This window comes from Epinephelus lanceolatus, chromosome 12 (assembly GCF_041903045.1).
Source record: "Epinephelus lanceolatus isolate andai-2023 chromosome 12, ASM4190304v1, whole genome shotgun sequence".
Classification (NCBI taxonomy): Eukaryota; Metazoa; Chordata; class Actinopteri; order Perciformes; family Serranidae; genus Epinephelus; species Epinephelus lanceolatus.
This window is the reverse complement of record NC_135745.1, coordinates 11,166,059-11,187,784: the sequence shown is the minus strand read 5'-3', so window position 1 is coordinate 11,187,784 and position 21,726 is coordinate 11,166,059. Positions and strand designations below refer to the sequence as shown.

Below are 21,726 nucleotides of genomic sequence, written 5' to 3'. Positions count from 1 at the left end.
ATTCCTGGGGCACTCTATAAACAGCTCATTCTGAGGTAACAAAAACATGATTGTTATTTTTTTGGTCATTATAAACTAATGAAAACATAGTTATGAACATTACACACCATTTCTGCCAATAGGTGCTCCTTAATCCTACACACTGGACCTTTAACCATGACCATGACTGTTCTCTGATCTTCACCAAGCAGTTTTCAGGGCCGTAGCTCCCACAGAGAACCGTGAGGTCATGTCCTCCGTAGTTTATCTGAGGATTTAGCCACTGGAGTAAGTAAGACTTATATTGCATTCACATGGCATGAGGCAGTCAATAAATGGCAGACAGACAACACCCTGAAAACAAACAGTCCAATGCAATGACAGGACGTTAAAACAAAACATGCATGACAAGAAGTTGTGATGGTGATGCTGCATTCTTGAAATTATTTCATGTTTATTATGTTATGTAATTTTTCTAGTAATGTCCAGTAATTGTCCAGATCACCTGTGTTTATACCCTGTGTGAAGGAGCTACACAAGATCTGATTTTAAATTCGGTCAAGGAGAATGGCACAAAGTCAAAATATTTTGACTTTAATGCTGTTACCGTTGCCGATATCTTTACCTAATTTTACTGTCCTGATGTTGTCCACTAAAATGATATCCAGTTTTCCATATGCCGTCTCCCTGATTCCATGTGAACACAGCATTACACGGTGTGTATTTGTTCTACTGACTTTTAGGCTCAGTATAGAAAAAAATAAATAATTCATTATTTCTCCACCAGAGAGTAGTGTGGGGAAATCTTTAAGAAATTCATAAATAAAATGTGCAGAAAATGCCATAAACTGAATAAATAGAACATACAAATCCAAATAGTTTTGAATTTTTGTGTGTGTCCAGGGATTTGGCATGGCATTGGGAGGACATGGATTCACAACCCTAGTATTTCTAAAATCCAAGCTACAACTTTGGTTTTAATTGCTCAACAAAACTGCAGGCGACAGATCAGAAACACCAGAAAATTGATTTTTTTGTCGTTCAGGTTGGAGGACTTGTGGAAGTGAGAATCCCCTATGCATTTTAAAAAGAAATTAATTAGGACAGACAACAATCAAACACGCTGGGTGATAACTTTGGTTGCCGATGCCACTGTGATGTCTGAACTGTAATCCTGATCCTCAAAGTAGAAATAACCTCCCATTTAGTCTCGCTGTGATGTTGTCAGATTTGCGGAATTCATCTGACTGTGTGTTGGCCCAGATACTGTCGTGTTGAAGTGCCGGCTATCTTTTATTCTGTCAACCCAATGTGTTTGTGCGATGTTGTTCTCTCTAACATTTACAGGTCTATCTGATTCCCTTAGCTTTAGCTGAGCAGATAACGGCTCTGTTTGAATGAGCCTGTCTGTTCTGTGTGTGTGAGCCAAATAGTGATATCTTACCTTTTCCCCTCGCTCAATTTCTATCTTACCTACCACACTTATTCTTGTCAGTGCAGCTGGTGGCCATTGTGTGTGTGTGTTTGTGTGTGTGTTAGGTTGAAATAAAGTGGATATTTGAATTTATGTGTGCACGTGTGCTTTTTATGCAGTAATGCAAGTTCACAGATGTACTCCATATTTTCATCAGAAAGGTGCATTGGGTGAATCATAAGAGAAATGTACTGTGTGTGCCTATGTAAACTGCCAAGCCAGCAGAAGGACTAATAATGAGCTGCTTTAATGGGCCCGGCACTAAAAGTAAAACCAGCATGTTTAAACATGTTGGCAGGATACATGAAAGAGCCTGTTATCTTGATTAATTCTTGTTAGCGGGAAGTACTGGATGACTCAGAAACTTAAAAGTGGATGTTGGTGTTGACTAGTTAGTGCATGTCATCAAGTTCAAATGTTTTGAAGGAGACAGAGCAGCTATTCTTACCTGTAATCTTTGCTTTTTCTTTATCTCCTCTGTTCCTTCTGGGGTTTTTTTTCTTTTTAATCCTAGCTTCTTTTAATTTAGTTATTTTTACAGCAGGTTTTCTGGCCATATTTTACCTGGCTTTTAATAACATCTCAATGCCGGGCGCTCAAACGCATACTCTGCCTTTCTCTTCTTTTATCCCTCTCCTTCATCCTTAGTTCTGTTAAATTAAATGCAGCCTTATCTCAATGAAATATTGCAAATATTGGCTCAGCACAGGTGGGGGAAGGCAATTTGAAAATGGCTCAAACGACAAAATGAAATGTTTAATGTCTCAATGAAGTGTAAAGGCTTCCCTAATGTGTGTCATCGTATGTCTCTCTCCCAGGTATGTGGTCCTTCTCCGTTTCCGAGCTGGCCATCCCTGGGGCTGAGATAGGGCGTATCTCCGCAGCCGACGCTGACCTTGGTGAGAACGCCAAGCTGGAATATACTATCCTGGAGGGGGAGACTGGGGAAACATTCAACATCACTGGAGTGAACCAAGAGGCGGTCATCACGCTCAATAAGGTGAGGGAAAGATGACAGAGACAGAGGGGTGGACAGAAACAAAAAGAGCATGACAGAGGGGAGGAGGAAGAGGAAAGCAAACAGTTATATGAGGGAGGGGGAAGCAGAGTACGTAGGCAGAGTCTAAGGGGAAGGATATCGGATGGATCACAGCACGGATTTTTTTTTAAAAAGTTGGAGAGTCGCCTTATCTCCCGCTCCATCCTGCTCCGATTTTGCTGCAGTACCACTCACACCAAGAATTCGGAGCATGCTCGACCCAGAATGCATCTATGTGTTGCACACACAATATTTTCTGTCAAAAATCTGCTGCTGTGAGTTTGACAGTGGAGTTTACAAAATGTTTTCAAAGGAAACTGAGTGAGTGGTGAACGGGGTGAAATCTGAGTTGAGCACGGAGCGGCCTGGAGCAGCTTCGAGCGGGCGAGTGCAGGGAACAAACAGCTCTGTGAGAGAGGAGTGGAAATTCTCACTGCTACAGTCAGCTCGCATGCTCCAGGGGTAAGGGAGCACGTGTAAAAAGGCGTCGGTTTGTAGAGGTAAAAGGAAGTTAGGCAGGAGAGGAGAGGAGAGGAGAGGAGAGGAAGAACAGCTGATGAGGAGGAGGAAAGGCAATGACACAGGTAATGTGGGCAGGTTTTAAGGAGAGGAGTTTTGTTTTGCCCACAGTATGAGTCAAAGCATATCGAACAACATGTTGCCTAAGCCCATTAACCTGGAATTACCTGGATGTACACAAAGACACTGTATAAGCCTATACGATTTGACATGATTCATCTCTCAGCAGCTTTTTCAGTACGGCTTTCTAAAACAGGTGATCTATATTCATCTCACCTTTTTGTCCTTATTTGGCTCCCATCAGATGAGAGTGTTTGATGGGTTTCTGACAAATGAATTTCCTGCTCAATTCACTGTGAACCAGCCTTCCTTTTTTTTATCAATATTTCCATCTGTTTACAGCAAACACAATGAAGCATTCGCACAAAACTCAATCGAAGCGTGACGCATCCAGATGCAAATGTTTGCAGCAGCTGAGCTGAATGTTATTTGCAACAAGAATGTTTTGACCAGTGTTGAGGTGTTTTGACTGCTGCCTCTCAGCAAAGGTTTTTCTCTGTGGAGCATTTGCATGTACAGAGGGATCAATGAGGCGCCGCCTTTCCATCCTGAGTTCAGCTGGCTAACAGTTTCCTTTAGTGTAATACTAGATGATTTCAATTTCAAACACTCCCGAAGCCGCCTGTCATCTTCAATAATCACATTCTTCTGAAGATGCGTGTGCACGGCGGAGGGGCGAAGAGTGCTGACACCCACTCATTACCAGTGTGGCTTGTAACAGTTCATACGTGCCTGTCTCAGGAGGATGGGAGTCTCTGTGCTCAAATGTAATGTAGACTTAATGGGGAGACGGGCATGTCTGAGATATGATGCTTTCATTTCAAATAAGCCCTACAGAAGTGCCTGAGACACTTCAATAAAAACATGCGTGCATATCTATTAATGCTGTCAGCCATCTCTCTGATCCATGGGATGCCAGTGATGAGAGGTTGTACTTACGTGGTCGTTGTGAAACCTGTGTAATATGAACTACACAGACTGAGGCGGTACTAGTGGTGGGGACTTGGCTTGGGAGCCTAACGGTCACCGATTCAAGACCCTGTGCGGACTAAGTGGTAATTGGAAAGGTCCCAGTTTGGCTCCTGGGCACTGCTGAGGTACTGTTAAGGCATGGCACTGACCCCTTAACTGCTCAGGGTGCAATCCTGTGAGACATCTCTCCTTACATTATGCATGTGTACAGGTCTTATTTGTGCATGTGTGTATTTGGGCCTGTGTGTTTATGATTGTGAGGTTGTGTGCTTGAATTTCCCCTTGTGAGATTAAGACAATATACCTTCTTGTTTCTTTGTTAAATGCATTCAAATGCAAGAACAGAGAGTGTGTTCACACGTGTTTGTATGCTTGCATACACCGAATGTTTGTTTACAATAACGTCCAGGTAGAAAACCCCTGCATCACATACATAAAAACAGACGGCGCTGAGTGAACAATGTCTCAATGGGTTAGTTTTAGCCACCGAGGAAAAGGCCCACCTTTCAAAAATGAATATCATTTTAAGTGTACATTATATTTAGAGTATTTTTTACCACTTTACCTGCCGTCAGACAGCCTTTCCCTTTCAAAGTCACCAGACTCCATTGACAAAAACAGTCATTTTACTTTTCAAAACACAGGAGTTGCTGGTCTACTGCTGTCTTGATCTGTTAATGTGTAAGGTAAAGCAGTAACAATGCTCCAAATATAACACTTAAACTGTTGACTTTCATGCTGGCACATTCGGATAATCAAAGATGCTAGCAAAGCAACACAGTACATAAGATAAGCACAGCAGAAATGCTAGAAAGGGTGGACCACTGTTTTTAACTCAGTATCTTCAAACATTACAGTTACGGCTGAAACTGACAATAGAAATAAGCAATTTTGCTGGTTTCACATATCGCCATCTGTCTACCTGGAAGTGCTACCGCAACATCATGTTAACTCGGTCTATATAAAGACCAACAACTGACAAACGGGCTTGGGGCAACAGGCAGGGCAGGGAGGTCTGAAAGTATTGTTGACAATAAGAAAAACATAAAATATCACCACCTTTATCACTTCAGTTTAATGTGTTATTTTTATTATAATATGATATGTTGGAGGTTTGTAATCCCAGGAATAAAAGATCTTAGGAAAATACTGAAAAATGACCATAACATTACCCATAGACCAGGGTGGTGTCTTCCTATTCCTTGTTTTGTCAAACAAAAACCCTACAAAATTTAATTTACAATGAGAAAAAAAACAGAAAACCTTTACATCTGAGATGCTGGAACCAGTAAATGTTTGCTGTTTTCAATGACTTAATTGATGAGGCGATTACTTAAAATTCCCTCCAGACACGTTTTAAGTCACATAAAGATACTCTGCTTTTTACAATAATTTGTGTCTGATATGGTAATTCCAAAAAAAGGTCAACTACCTCATAAAAAGTTCCTTAATGAGGTTCTTTACTGAGGTCTTCATCTACTCTCCTTCATTTAAGAACCCCGAATCTATGAATATGCAAATATTGTTCATTGCAAAAGTTTAACTGCTGGGCACATAATGTCTGCACCACTAAAGAGTCCATTCTCATTGTACGCTGGAGGCTTCAAGTCACCGCCTCGCACTGCATATAGGACTGTGATCACTCAGATCTGAGGTGAGCTCAGAGAAACTTTCCCCCTTCAGCAGATGAATGTGAAAACAACTATGCACAAACAGCATTCTGCACAGTGAAGGTCAAACGTGAAGTAACAATAAACAAACACATTTTCAAGTGGAGCGAGACTTTAAAACTCAAAAATCCTTTCAGCACTACATTCAGTCCTTTTATTGAAGAGATGGAGTCAGTTTACTGTCTTATAGACATTGTTGACACTGCATGTCACCGCTGTACAATAACAGTGCCTTCAAAATTTGTCAGTTTTAAATTTTGCAGATAACTTTAACTTGAAGAAAAGTCATCAAACTCATATGCCTATAAAATTCATCAAAAATGTGTCTGAAATGTTTCCATTTGGGAGATACCTTGTATTCAGAGACAAGAAACAATCTGCGCAAAATAACAGTGATTTGGCAAAACATTGCTATTTGTATTCAAAAGCCGTTATTGGTTTTGTCTGTTTTTACTGGTGAGTTTCGGAGTGCACAGCTATTAGTGTGTGTGTGTGTGTGTGTGTGTGTGGGTGTGTGTGTGTGTGTGTGTGTTCGTGGAGTCAGGTAGCCATGCATACAAGTGTGTGTGCACGCAGAGAGAGTGTGTGTGAATTCATCACTGTGTCAGTTCTCAGCCTTGGGTTTGTAGGATTCGTTAAAAACAATCCGCAGGTGGTGTGTAGAGCAGGATTTTCCAAACCTGCTATGAGCTCCTTTGAAGAGAAGCAGAGAGGCAGGGAGAGGAATGGATACGGTAAAAGATGCAAGAAGAAAGAAATCGAAGGCAAGGACCCAGGAATGAGGAGAAAGAGAAGGGATGGAGAAGGAGAGAGGAGATGGAAGCACTGAGGGGGGAGTGTTAAAATGAGGTCCTGAGAGGCAGTGACAGCAGAGAGTGCAGTATAACAAGGGAGTAAAAGTATGAAGGAACCAGAAAGAGACATGCATAAAGAGAGGGAGAGAGATGCAGAGACAGCAAGAGCTGCAAAATCGGTGACAGCCAGAGAGAGAAATTAGCACAGCTAGAGACTGAGAGGCACAGGAAGGTAGAAATACCCATCCGGTATGACAAGCAGGTAAAAATGAACAAAAATAAATAATAAAAAGGAGAGGAAAAAAAACGTAGAGATAGGGAGGCAGCTTGGCAACAACAAGACGGAATGAAGAAGTGAGAGCAGGGAGGGAAGAGGGAAAAAAAGAGCAACATGCTGTGTGTAAAAAGGAGAGCCGATCAATTCAACATGTGCCGGGCGACGGGCGAAACGGGCAGGAAAATCACATGTAAACAAATACAGTAAACACCTCCCACCCACAGTATTCCTCCCACTGGATTCAGACTCAGCGATCTCAAAGACACAAACAAAACGTACAATTAGTATTTCAACATGGCCTCCTTCATGCTGTTTTGTGTTGCTTTAATCCCTCTACAAAGGCACCAAGAGAGGCAGAGAAAGAGATTAGACCGGCGCTGATGCTACGGGTGAAATATTAACTAAAACTGAAGACTCACAGGTTACACGTGCATTCATACTGAGTGCTCAAAAGTGGAACATACATTGAGCATTTACAGATGCTCCAAGGCACCATTTCAGAAGCCAGCTGTAGCCCCAGCAGTTTTGGGGTTGTGTGTAAAGGTGGGTATGTCACAGCAAACTCTTCGCTCTTTTTGGATGAAAAAAGATATGACTTGAATAGGAGGATTTAGCTTTGCAGGGAATCCACGCACAACTAATGAAAAACATGTAAGATAGGCTACAACTAATAGAATGAAAAACAAACAAAGCGTTAAATTAGCGCTAAGCTCCCCCCTCGGTTTCCACTTCGTTAAACAAACAAAAAAAAAGAAAGAAAGAAATGAAATAAAAACCAAACAGCCGTGCTTTTTTAATGCGAGCATGTAAATGTTTAGGGTGTGTTAATAATGAACACGCTCCAGCATCCATTTTCCAAAGTCAGGCGCCTTTGAAACTGTGAAGAATTTTAACAGGGGAACGCGATGATCTGTGTGCCCCCGGAGAAGGAAAGATTTCCAAGCGGAACAATTTGTGTTGCCACAGAGTCGGCCTTGACCTTGCTGGTCATCTCGCTGCTGTGGGCTGAATCTCTTTAACCACTGATCTAAGATGCACACTCTCTCATACACACACACACAGGAACAGACACGCAGAACGGAGACGCAAACCTACACAAGCACCAATAAACCACAGAGAGACATATACGGACGCACACATCAACACTTGACCTTGCGGCTCCGTGTTTAAACTGTGGGGAATGAAGGAAAAAGAGCTGCAAAGGGGCGCGATTGCTGCAGCGCTGGTCCTCACCTCAGAATGATGTGTCAGATGGGAGATGGGGGATGGAGGGGGGTTTAACAGCAGATTAGGAAGAAATAGAGTCAATAGAGGGAGCTGGAGGAAGGAGTTAGTTAAAACGAGACAGAGAGAATATGTGATGACAAAATGGAGGCAGACAGAGAGAAATCAGACAGATGAAGATGAGGAAGGCGAGGGAAGACGTGCCCTATGAGCAGAGGGAGGAAGAGAACGCGGTGAAGCCGCAATAAAAAAGGCGAGGGTTAGGCGGGGACATGCGAGAGAAGCTGGGTCATTAACAGCCTGCAAGTCAGGGTGCCGACTGAAGCTGCCTGCTGCTTATCACTGCTTATTTACTGTCAGTCCCACAGAGACCCCCAGCAATAAAAAGATTTCTCTCCCTCCTCCATTCTTACTCTATCTTCCCCCCATCCCCACCCCCCAACCCCCTCCTCTCATCATCAGCCGCTGTCTCTCTGCATTTCATTACTCGCTCGCTCTCTATGTCTGATCTCCCCACACATGTCCAAATATGCAGGGGCAGGGAGACACACAAGTTTAAATGCAAGTAGATGCAACACACACACACACACACACACACACACAGGCAGAGTCTCCCCATCGCTTGCTTGCTCGCCTCGTCCTCGCTCTGGTTTGTGTCTGGAGGCCATGTCAGACAGTGTGTGTTGTTTGTCTGTGGCTCTGACTCAACCCAGGTCTGCCACATTCTAATTCACACACACACACACACACACACACACACACACACACACACGCACACACGCACACACACACACACACACACATATCCAGGAGGATACATCAGCCACATAGTAACACACACACACACACACACACACATATCCAGGAGGATACATCAGCCACATAGTAACACACACACACACACACACACACACACACACACACACACACACACATATCCAGGAGGATACATCAGCCACATAGTAACACACACACACACACACACACACATATCCAGGAGGATACATCAGCCACATAGTAACACACACACACACACACACACACACGCACGCACACACACACACTATTAATTTTAAATTCCTATGTATTTTTTTTTTTGTCATTTTACAGTCTGTCATTCTTCTTTTTTCCCCCTGACCAGTCAGCTCCGCTCCACTCCACTTATTTACTTATTACATATTGCTGATAATGAATGTACATATTGCTGCTAATAGATTTTTGATACAGCGTGTGAACAAGGCCGCAGTGTAAGTAGCAGGTAATTGAAGAATTAGCATAACACTCACCAGTACAGTAGCTCCTTGACATTGCTCTGCAGCAGTGCCCCCTAATGGCCAGAGGCTAACATTCATGGCAGCCCCTAACTTGTGGCTGTTGGTTGAGGTTTCCCTCGAAATCAATCAACTAATCAACAGCTAATCAACCGCTACAATGAGAGGCAATTAGAAGAAAAGGAGTAGACATAGAGAGTCATGTCATCAGCTGATGGACACAGATATTTAACATGCAAATCAGACACGTGGTGATTTAATAAAGGCTCGGTGTGTGTTTTGATTGTGCATTTCTAGCCACTGATGTAGCAAGGGAACTTTCAAAACAAACTAGGATAATGCCCTGATTTCACAACACCTCATTACACATGTATACTGAATTTAATAGCATAGTCGGATCACTAGATACAGCGCAAGGCATGTCACAACATCATTAATACGAATCCAGCAGTATCCCAATTCAGGAGGTTCCCTTTTGAGGTATGTTTTCGGGGTGCTGTGAGCTGTGTAAGCCTGCTATTTGTGCGCCTTTCATTCCTCTTACCTGGGGGACAAGCTAGCTCGCGCATGTGTCAGTTTGCCGTTATTATTTCCATATGCTCTCACTTAAAACGGCTGGCTAATCCTCGGTCACACGCCAGCAGCGCGCCCAGGATTATCTGTGTTTGTTTTCTCACGCGGAGGAGAGATTGTGTTAATCTCCTCAGAGGGAAAAAAAGAGAGAGAGAGAGAAAGATGGAGAGAGGGAGAGACAGAGGAAAAAGAGAGACCAATGTCTTGCTCGTAAGTTAAAAAAAGGAAGACATGGGACATCTGAGAGTGAAATAAAACAGAAGACAAGAGACAAGTGACAGAGGGAAGGAAAGGCGGCAGAGGAAGAACAAAGTCAAAAGGGAGATTTAGAAGAGTCTTTGTTCTCTCAACTCTGCAGTTGTGCTTGTTGGCAGAAATGTCCAAAGCTGCGTTTGTCATCAGACAAATGTGATGTATGATCTTGATTTAGAATGCACAAAATCAAGAAAGAACTCAAGCTGCCAAGGACAGCAGGGTGCTGAACGCGCACAAGCACACACGCCACAGACCAAATACTACACACACTGGTGCACAAACACTTTTCCGTAGGTGAGCACAAGTGTGTAACCTTTCGATTTTACATCTTTTATTGAAGAGTCAGGGAGAGGTACCGCCTCTGTGATTTGAAGTCTCGCCCTCCAGTAATGTACATTTACTGTAACGCATACACACATTCACACATTCACACATTCACACACACACTTCCTCAATAGAGCATGCATGCCTATGGGTCGGCCTCTCTGAGAGGAGATGTATTATGTATCGCCAGTCTAGCATGCAGGTTAGCTAATTAATTTCTGCTAACTGTGAAGCAAATTTAAAAGGGAAATTGTATAGAGAAATCTGAATTTCAAAAAGGACATTGGGAGCATCACAGGACAAGAGAAGGTTACACTTGTAAAACGTGTGTGTGTGTGTGTGTGTGTGTGTGTGTGTGTGTGTAGGAGGAAGGTAATATTAAATACAGATAAGGCAGAGTGTAAGCATGTACTGGCCTATGTAATATAATTTCAAGGGCTGAAACTAACTTTTCATCGGTGTCAATAATTTGTGTTTTTCCACTTTGAAAGATTTATGTCTGGTATAGGTTGAAAAAAAATCACAATGTTCCAGAGCCCAGAATTAAGTCTTTATATTTCTCGCTTTGCCCAATCAGCACTACTAAGGAGAAAGATATTAAATACAGTGATATAAAACACAGAAAGTCGCAAATGTTTGAGAAGCTTGAACCAGTTAATTTCTGGCATTTCATCATTTCAATGTTAAATCAACTATAAAGGTTGTTGATTAATTTTCAGTTAACCAAGCAGACAACTAATCAATTGTCATTCAAGCACTTGCACTTACACATCTTTTCGGCATTTGTTTGTGTGATTAAAATCATGTGAAAGAGAGATGGAAGAAGTCACAAGAACAGAGTGTGTTTGAAGGGTAATTTAACACCAGTAAACACGTACAGTCAAGTTATTTTCCTTTTTACAGAGAAAAAAAAATGTTATCTGTCATCTAGACCCCTCCAAAAAATTTGTGATATATGACAAACCATGGGACGCAATGCTCCCATATTTTAAGGGAATGTCACATCCAGCCCCCACAAACACATCCATGCAGTAGAAATACTGCCTCTACTTCTTGTAAGCTCGTAGTTTGACCAGTGTCTCCATGTTCGTGGCAATTATACACCCTCCCTATCACTCATTCCGTTTTCTGTCACTCACTGCTGCCTCTGCTACCTCTGCTAAAGCCTCGCTAAGCTAATGGTAAGCTAGCAGTTCAAACAGCTCTGAACCACAGTCTTGGCTTTTCTTTGGGGGGGACTAAGGTCAATATCGCTGCTTTCAGTTTCAGCCCATAAGGAAGATGCTTTGTAAGTAGATGGTATAAAGGTTTTCATGAAAGTTACACATGTAACCACTGTTGTTTAAATTCTTGAGCACCTTATGTAATATCTAGGCATGAAAGTGGCTGAGACTTCGCTTGGCCTGCAAAAAAGGTGACTCAATGGGGGGGGGGGGGGGGGTTCACTGGTTCACTAATTTTGTTACGTTTTCATCCTCTGTCCTCTGCACCACCTGAAATATGAGAGCCACTTCAGTTAGGTGTATAAGGCTACATACAGGCACGTTAACTGTGAAGATGTGCTGCTCATTTTTATAAGAATAAGCAAAAAAAAAATTATTGTATTTCATATATTACATTTGGGGCAGCACGGTGGTGTAGCATAGCACTGTCGCCTCACAGCAAGAGGGTTCCTGGTTCGATCGAGCGTAGGTTTTCTCCGGGTACTCCAGCTTCCTCCCACAGTCCAAAGACATGCAGGTTGGGGATAGGTTAATTGGTGACTCTAAATTGACCATAGGTGTGAATGTGAGTGTGAATGGTTGTCTGTCGCTATGTGTCAGCACTGCGACAGTCTGGAGACCTGTCCAGGGGGTACCCTGGGATAGGATCCCAGCTGACATAGCGCCGGTCATTTCAGCTATGCTCTATAAACAGATATCTGCATATAAATACAGATTTAAAAAAAAGGCTAATAAAAAGCTAAATCATCATCAGACAATTCGAAGTTCCTAGGCTGCATTTTGGCCAGTTTGTTCCTCCTCTTTTGCTCTCCACACTGATTGTTTACCGGCCGCTCAAATGTGATTGGTCAATACTACTTGGACAACAAACACACTACAAACAGAAACCAGAACACTTCCAATACCTAAATCTTGTGCTGTTGCCTGTGGATTCTGCATACATGTGTGTATCTGTTTATAGAGATTACACATGAGCCACCACAGCACTTATGTATGTATGTGTGTGTGTGTGTGTGTGTGTGTGTGTGTGTGTGTATTAAAATGTTTGTGAGGAATTTTCACATACATCCACACATGTGCACCAGACAGAAAAACAGTAAAACACATAAAAACAGATGAGACACTGTGTGATAAGTGCCTCTTGTACAGGCGAATGAGAGAGAAGGATGAGTGTGTGCGTTGCGGTCTATGAGAGCCAGCCTATGTCGCACACACACAAGGGGGAAAAAGGTGGGTGGGGGATGCGTGGGGGGGTGGGTGATGGAGTGTGTGAGGTGGCGAAGGAGGGGAAGCGGAGTGATGGAGTGCTGGATGGAGGGAGGGCGGGGGGTGATGAGTGTGTGCTCACAGTGTAAGTGACACCTCTCCTCCTCAGACAGATTGTCTCTCCCTCCCTGTAATGTGGACCCCGTTAGAGAACCTTTTTCCCTCCATCTACCCACCTCAACCCCCGTCTACACACACACAGACTCTCATCTCCCCAGACAATCCTTCTTGTTTATTTATCTTTTCTGCAGAGATATTGCCCAAATTGCCCACATTTCAATGTCTTTCAATTCGCCCTTTTCTCTGCATAATCTTTAATCAATCTTCACCTCTTTCTAAAACTGCTGATTTTCTGTGGAGCAGTTTACTCTGGTTTACAGCTCAGAGAGAGGGAAGAAAAGAGATGGAGAAATAGAAAAAGAGAGATCAGAAAGGAAAGAGAGAGTGCGAGCGAGAGGATATCAATATTCTCACTGCCGCTGGGATCCTCAGAATGATTTTTTTTTTCCTGTTTGAATCTGACAGCAAATATTCCGCATAGCCAGGGAGCCTATTTATCCTCTGTCCAACATGGTTCTCTGTGCCAATCACACTGAGAGGATTCATATGCACACTTACTTTAAGGACACACACATACTGACTGAGGATCTGAGGAGACAAAGACTCAAAAGAACCACTTGTACTTGCAAACAAGCCCACACACCAATACTTCAAACAGGTATTTTGAACCCAGACCCAAACATGTTGCATTTCTGAAATGCAATCAACAGCAGGTGGATGTTAGTGTGTGTGTGTGTGTGTGTGTGAGAGAGAGAGACAGTGGATGTATGTGATTACCTGTATATGTACCTCTGCCCTCACTAACAATCATCTCGGCAAACCCGATCAGAGGCTATCTCTTGGCTTCAGAGCTGGCCCCGCTGGTGGGAGTTCGGCACGCAATCACACAGACACCTCAGACAAATAGGCTTCATAACTTCTCTGCAACAAACAATCACTGGGGCCCGAGCCTTATCCCAAATGAAATCTCTTCTACCTGTGTAGATTCAAGGATACAAAGGAATTTTTAACGCTTCTCATAGCCAGCTATGAGTCTCCATGGTGATAGTGGAGTCGCCATAGAGATGGAGATGATGTTCCAAACAAGGGCCCTTTTATGAAAAACTGTGTGGTTCTGTTTTCAATTTCAACGTAGGAATTGCTCATTGCTCATGGCAACTATTTCTCGCTCCCACCAATCTGTACCACCTCTGAAAGTGAAATCCATTCTGTATGTTCACAAGGAAAAAAGTTTGTCCAAGATTCACTCCCACAATGTTTCACAAGGTCTGATGCTACTCCTACCAACATGTGTGTAACATTCTAACAAAACACACTACCTGCCAGGTATCCACCAACACATTTCCAAGTGTGTTGCCAACTCTGCAGCACCAAACAATGCTGGAGCTAGATAAAACGTTCAATGCAAATATCCCAAGTAGCTCATGCTTACATCCATGTGTGCTGCATGTAGATAGTGGCACTAATCTTACACAACTCCTACGAGCACAGGCAACAACATTCAACTTCCTGCCAGTAAACCCTACAGCTACGTATCCTCTAGTCTTATGATGTCAAGAATATCTCAACATCAACTCCTAGCATATCAAACCAACATTCAAACATGTAGTTACTTCAATGAGACTGTCAACACTTTGAGCATCAGGAATCTCATTGGCAATGCTGTAACATCAACACCTCATGAATGTCTTTTCCTACTTCACACAAACCCCACCATCTAAGCATCCACCCACAACAACCTTCAAAGTAGCACTTCAAAACTCCAAACGCCACACCATGTAAGGTACCCATGGTATTATTTACTCTAAATCATCCTCAGCTGAGTTTGGATGTGACCACTCTCTAGCCTCAGCGAGCTCTTATCTGTAGGAATAATTCATTATTTGCCATCTCTCTGCTTTTGATATGTAATTTAGCAGTCATCTGTGGAAAATTTAGTGTGAGAATTGGACCAAATGAAAGCACACGACAGTTCATTGGATCAGATGTGACATTTGCATAATTTCTTGCTACTTAAAAGTGTCACCATTACTCATTTCACAGTAAGTGCATATCTAAACCTAAGACGATTATAAACTTCTACAATCAATTTTTTAACCCTACTTACTATCCCCTCTCCATTCTCTCCCCCCAGCCGGTTGACTATGAGAGCCGGAGCTCCTACTCCTTCTCTGTGGAGGTCCTCAACCCCATAGTGGATCCTCGCTTCTTGCGTCGAGGCCCCTTCAAGGATCGAGCCTCCATCAGAGTAGCAGTGTTGGATGCTGATGAGCCTCCAAGGTTCTCCCGAGCTCGATACCACATGGATGTGTCTGAAAACTGCCCACCTGCCTGCACTGTGGGCCGGGTCAGCGCTGTCGACCCAGACACTGGTCTTACCAATAATATCAGGTACAGTAATCAGCTTTATCCTAATGTAGCGTATAGAACTTCATATATTCCTATAAATTTAGCTAATACAGATTTGTGTGGCTGAAGTCAGATAATGCTGATTTACCTTTCACTGTGTCCCTTATTACACTATTTATTAAGGTTTGGGGACAACCTAGTATTAAACAAATTTTGGGGGGAAAAAATGCTAATTTGATTTCTTGCTGAGAGTTAGTGAACCAGCTCACCTGGCTGTTTTTGTACATGTTAAACAACAAGATATCATGTGAAAACAGTGAGTTTTAGAGGTGCTTGTAGGTGTTTTGTTGCCCTTTGATAGAGCCAAGTTAGCTGTGTCCTCCTCTTTCCAGTCTTTGTGCTAAGCTAAGCTAACTTACTGCAGGCTGTATCTTTATATTGAGCACACAGAAGTGGTATCAATCTTCTCATCTAGCTCTCAGGGAGAAAGCAAATAAACGCATGCTGTAGTGCAATATGTAAGGTATGGCCAGAATTTCAGTTTGAAACATTTTAAATATACTAACATTATCACCAGACTGTGAAGAAGAAACAGTTTTTGACATTATATATGTATTGTGTTGCAGAGATATCTGCTGAAATGAGCATGCTAACCAGCTGGCCGGTCCTGTCTTGTAATGCCACTTGTATCTCGGGAGGCGATAGTGAGTCACTGCAGCATCCAGTCTGCTCTTAGTCCAACTTGAGAGGACAAAGACGTCAAGTCCAGTATTTGTTTTTGTTGTTCTGAGATACCTGTGATCTCTCGTAACATTAGGTTAAGTAATCTTTTCATGTCCTCAACTTTCTCCTCCGCAACTGACAATCGACAATCAGACTATCTGAGGTCTGAAATCCAGGATACTGGTGTGAAAGTCGTCCACTTCAGGCCTAGGCTAAGCTATCTCACTGACTTCTGAATTCATCACTTGTTCAAGTCCGTGATCTGGAATTGTTGTTTCAATCCAGGCATTGGTCAATGCTAAAATATGTCCAGAGACACATAATCCGAGGTCTGAAACTCACTTGTTTTTCAGCGAAGATTTTTGAAAAGCTGAGATACATGAAGCACAGACAGTGCATCTAACATTCCAAATGGCATCAATATATGGTTTTAATGTGGCTGTTTCTTGCGGCTACAGTCTTGCCACAACTACCACATGGGAAGATTATTAGGCTTTCATTGGTTTGGTTGAATTTTGTGTAATCTTGCACCTTTGAGTATTCAGATAATTTTATCCACAACAGATAAGTTTCAGTGTTAAATGAAAAATAACCCATGCTGATGCTGAGTTGTCTTAGTTTATTTAATGTTTTAGAGGCCAGGATTTGGGTTTGTTTTCCTAATATTGAATGTTTTCAGTGAAGGGTATATAGTTTTTGGACTGAAATTTGTATGTAGCTCTTCAACAAAAAGAAATAAGACACAACAGCAAGAACAAACCAAATAAACATAAGCCAACCAAATGCCAACTTAGTGTTCTCTTGAGCCGACAGTAACCACATAAGTTTTTGAGGTCCAATCCTTTCACTTCTGTTTGCAATAGGTTTTGTCTGGGAGGCGAGTTATTTGCCTGTAACAACCACAGAAAACCGTGTCCCAATTAGCACTGGCAAAAGTGCTAAGTGTGACTGTGTGGGAAGGAATGATAGTTGGTATATTCATAGAGATATTTAGATAATCAGTGGCACTTCAAAAGAGCTCCTATCAGCTGTGATAATCTTCCTATATTAATTCTTTGGCCATTTGAATGCAGACTTCCTTATCGCTTCCTCACACACTTGCCCTGTGTGCTTCTTTCACTCTGCACCCCACTGCCATCTCTGCTTGCTTCTTCCCTTCACTTATTCTTTCTATACTTCTCTCGGCCCCTTCCTCATTTCACTTACATTCACCTTTTCTCAACACAACTATCTTTCTGCTTCTACCCCACTTTCTCCTTTGCAGGTTCTCCATTGATCCTCAGTCAGACCCGGAGGCTCTGTTTCGTATCACCCCAGACACTGGCCTCATTACCACAGCCATGGAGCTGGACCGGGAGCGCGACCATTGGCACAACATTACTGTCATTGCCACCCAGAGAGGTCAGAGGTTGCTCTTTGAACACCACTTGAAAGAGCACTATTTTGGATTCATAGGATTTAGTGGCATCTAGCAAAGAAGATTGCAGATTGCTGCCAGTTAGACTTCTACCATGTGCTAAGCATGAGCTGTTGCTTAGGATTCCTTCAGTGTTTACTGTTCAGGAGGTTTTTACTGGGACTTGAATTATACACAGAGGTCTCCTCTCCAAAACAAGCAGACCCAGTGATTTCAACCAGTAAAAACACTGAACAAAGCAGCCTCATGTTGCAAATCAGTGTTTTCCAATGCTGTTCAGCCTGTCTGCGACAAGCACTGCCTAATGTGTGCTCACTTTTTTTCTGATCCAGACCTATGGGAGGTTTTTACCAGGAGCTGAATAATTGTAGTGGAATAAAGAGACTCAAAACACATAGGATTGGACATTTAAGGGTTTAATCATGAGAAAGCCAATGAATTGGTACATCATGACAATTTATAGTGTCTGACAATTAAGCAGTATCAGTTGATACATCTACAAGCTTTCCAGTACACATTAAAAGGTGTTTCCTGTCACTCAAACTACTGTTTCCTTATATTCAGATAACCAGCTCTGGGAACAATTGCTTCTCCACACCAACCATCAGGTCATCTGGCTTAAGTCACGTCAGGCAATTTACACTATAAGAGTTTATGTCAGGTCATCTACACTATATTGTCCGCAAAGGTCTCCTTCTCTCCAAAACAAATGCACCTAGTCATTTAAACTGGTAAAAACACAGATTAAATCAGTTTCATGTCACAAATCAGTGTTTCTGTGGTGCTGTTCAGCACATCGAGATGCGCCACCAGCCCAGCACCCACTGATGTGTGCTCACCTTTTTTTTCCTGATAACTTAAAATTCAGACTAGGAGCCAAGTTATTCACAGATCTTTTCCTTTCCAAAACAAATGGACCTGGTGAATTAAACCTGTAAAAACTGTGAATAAAGCAGTTTTACATTAAGAATACTACCAACACGAAAATGTAATTGGCCCTATCTAGAGCCAGTGTTTGGTTTGTCCACTCTGGGCTACTCTAAAAACATGGCGGTGCAACATGGCAGACTCTGTGGACAAGGACTTGCTCTCTATGTAAATATAAACGGCTCAGTCTAAGGTAACAAAAACATGATACCTCTGATATTCAGGTAATTAAAGACTAAAGAAAACATACTTATTAAATTATAATCCATTTCTGCCAATATATCCCTCGACATCCTACACACTGGACCTTTAACACTGAGACATCCCTGGAGATTGTCCATTGGATCTTTTATTTAGAGCCAAAACTCTTCAATGAAACAACATTTTACCACCACTGACACCTGCACCCACTGATGAGCATGTGGGTGTAAGAGGTTTAAGGAAGTGTAAACTGTAAATTGCACAGTATCTGAAAAGCACAGTATCCAGTGTGTGATGCAGTTCACTAAGCGGCTTAGCTCTCGAATCATCAAGCCATGAGGGGAATGCTGTTTGGCGCCACAAATAGTTTGTTACAGCTTGCCTGAGGATCAATTGATCTATACTGTGTGAGTTATCTGATGCTGTGATAGATCTGTTCTCATAAGGATTCAACTGGAAACAAAGAATTAAAGCAACAAATCGAACACAACCAGTGCTTTACAGGCGCACCACAGCTGCAAGGGAGAACAGTAAATAACCTTTCACTTTCCAGGCAAGGAAATTTTTACAAACACTGAGGCACTCCACAGGTTGTTTTTGAGTCATGAAAACACCACAAATGACCAGAAATGAAGATAAAAGCACAATCACAAGGTCCATTCAGTCACTGTTCTGGAGCTTTTCACTCACAATCAAGGTGAGGTTGCTTTGTCAACTACTTGTTTCAGGGCCTGGGATAAACTTTGAAACAAAGTTGAGATGCTTTTTTATTAATAAATCAAGAAGTGCTGGTGTTGACCCTGTCAAGAACATTAATTCATAGTGGCAAAACCCCATAAGCCATTTGGAGAGTCCCCTCGAGAGCCATAGTTGTGGCCTTGACAGTGAGGGGATGGTAGAGAGCATAGACTGCATGAGAAACAAGACACATAATGCAGTTTGGTCTCAAGGATAAGCCTGGCAATATTGTATATTTTTGTTATTGTCTACAAATGCACGAAAAGACCAAAACTAACAATGTGCGGGTGCATCTCTAAATACTTTCTGACTTCCCTAATCTGTCTGTGGCACTCATTCCCCAAATCATTGTTTCTTATTGAAAAAAAAGGGTCATAAATATATAGTTTCATTTTTTTTAACGGCTGAATAATCTCCTGAAACAGCTGGGCAATGTACTTTTTAGCAAACATTGCATGAAGAAGAAAAAATTGTGTGCATTTGTTGAGGACTATTTTCAGCCGTGGATTAACACACATCACATATCACACATACTCTCGTGAGTATTCATACCAGCAGGTGTATCTAGGACTAACTCAAACTACTCTACATGTAGAGATGTTCCGATACCATTTTTCCCGCCCAATATACCTGAACTTGCATAATGGCCGATACCGATCCAGTACCACTGCGTTAAAAAGAAATGTTTCAAAGCTGTATATTACTAACCCTATGGATGTAAAATGATTGCTATCATCATTGTAGGCCATGGCTAAAGTTAAACCCTTTGTAAAACATGAACAAATACATGCAGAGAATTCCACAGAAATTGCCAAATTGCTTACATTTTGCCAGTTACTAATGTTATTTTATTTTCCAGCAATCAGTTCTTCTTCACCACTTTTAAACAGTAGTTGCCAGTGGCTGCATAGTGTAACTTGCTATGTAGGCTACTGTTTTAGAGTGGTGAAGAAGAACACATTTCCAGGAAAACACCTGTTTCATCTGGGTGTGAAACTTCTTTGAAGTTTATTAATAATTTAGACTTGCGTACTTGCTGATACACGATCCAGCGTTTAAGGCAGTATCAGACGCATTTCTGATACTGGTATCATTATCAAAATAAAACAAGGTGTGGCCTGATGTTTGTGTTGTACAGCAAGGGAGCTCTATGGCACAGAGGAAAAAATATATCAGACTTTGGATACACACACAATTCTTGTTAATGGGATCAATTCATTGTTTAATTTGTCCTTTAATGAGATTTTTTGACAACAAGAAAAAAATATATAATATCATCGGATCGCCTATCCTCAAAATGTCCTTCAGCCAAGACCTTCCTCGTCAACAAATGATTATCTTAATCATTTGTTGACGAGGAAGGTCTTGGCTGTAAATTCAAGTCTCATCCTTTGTTTGAACTTACCTGACATTAAAGGCTGTCTCTCTGAAGGTGGAAGTATGATGATATTTTAGTATATTACACAGACACAGAAGACTGCTGTATACATCACAATTTCTTCCAATAATAAGTTATTTTCTTTTAATCCAAACTAGGATCTCTAGGTAATTAGTTTTTGTGCCTAAACCAAACCAAACATTTGCCATAGTTTTGGCAGATCAGAAAATTGTCATATGCATTTTAGAAGGCACTGACAAATGATGTCTTTCTGCTGAAAGGGGTGCCAGATCAGCAAATGCTCATTCATTTATTGGTTATTTTGGAAGGCAATGACAAACAACTTCTTTTCTTGTTCAGTCTTTAGGATTTTTTTTAAACTTAACACCAGCCTCCTGCTAAATCCTGGCTGAATTCTTATAGTCATTCTTGGCAGGCAACAAGCTATTATTTGGATCTCCTACTCAGCCCTAAAAAAAAAAAACCTCAATCAAACTAGTTGGTCTAAAAGTGAAAGTATTGCTGGAGAGTGCTGTCCAGTTGCTGCTGTGTCCAAGGAGAAGAAGTTGTTTTCCAGTCTTGCTCTGGACAAAGTTAATCTTTACTTAAAATCTACTCAGGGCTCCTTGTGGCAGCAGTGTTGGTAGGACTGTGGAGGCAGCACAGTGAGTGCCTGTCTTGAATAATGAGCTCTATCTAATAAACAGACTGTTGGAGGCTGTGTTGACATAAAGCACAGTAGGAGCTCTGCCATGGCCACGGGCAGGCCAGCTCACCCAGTAGCATTACAGCAAGAGCTCATTTTTAGCTTTTCAGTGATGGGAAGCAGTCGCTGTCATCCATGACACAGTGTTACTGCTTTAGGTTTGAGAACATGGTGTGGGAGTGTATGTGTATGTGTGTGTCTTAATTTACAGAGGACGGCCCACTGTGTTGCGGGGTTAGATAAATGAGTAAAGATGTGTGCTGGCGAGCCTGGATTGTGTCTGAGCCCTGCACAAGAGCAGCCTGAA

At 42.0% G+C, this 21,726-nt stretch overlaps 1 protein-coding gene across 1 annotated transcript in view; it reads left to right on the top strand.

Moving 5' to 3' along the window:
* cdh24b (cadherin 24, type 2b) overlaps positions 1-21,726 on the top strand; it is a 175,701-nt gene that overhangs the window by 130,593 nt on the left and 23,382 nt on the right. The window contains exons 6-8 of the mRNA XM_033650928.2: positions 2,272-2,453; positions 15,115-15,371; positions 17,317-17,453. Of these exons, the coding sequence (XP_033506819.2) occupies positions 2,272-2,453; positions 15,115-15,371; positions 17,317-17,453 (576 nt within the window). The remainder of the gene's footprint in view (positions 1-2,271; positions 2,454-15,114; positions 15,372-17,316; positions 17,454-21,726) is intronic.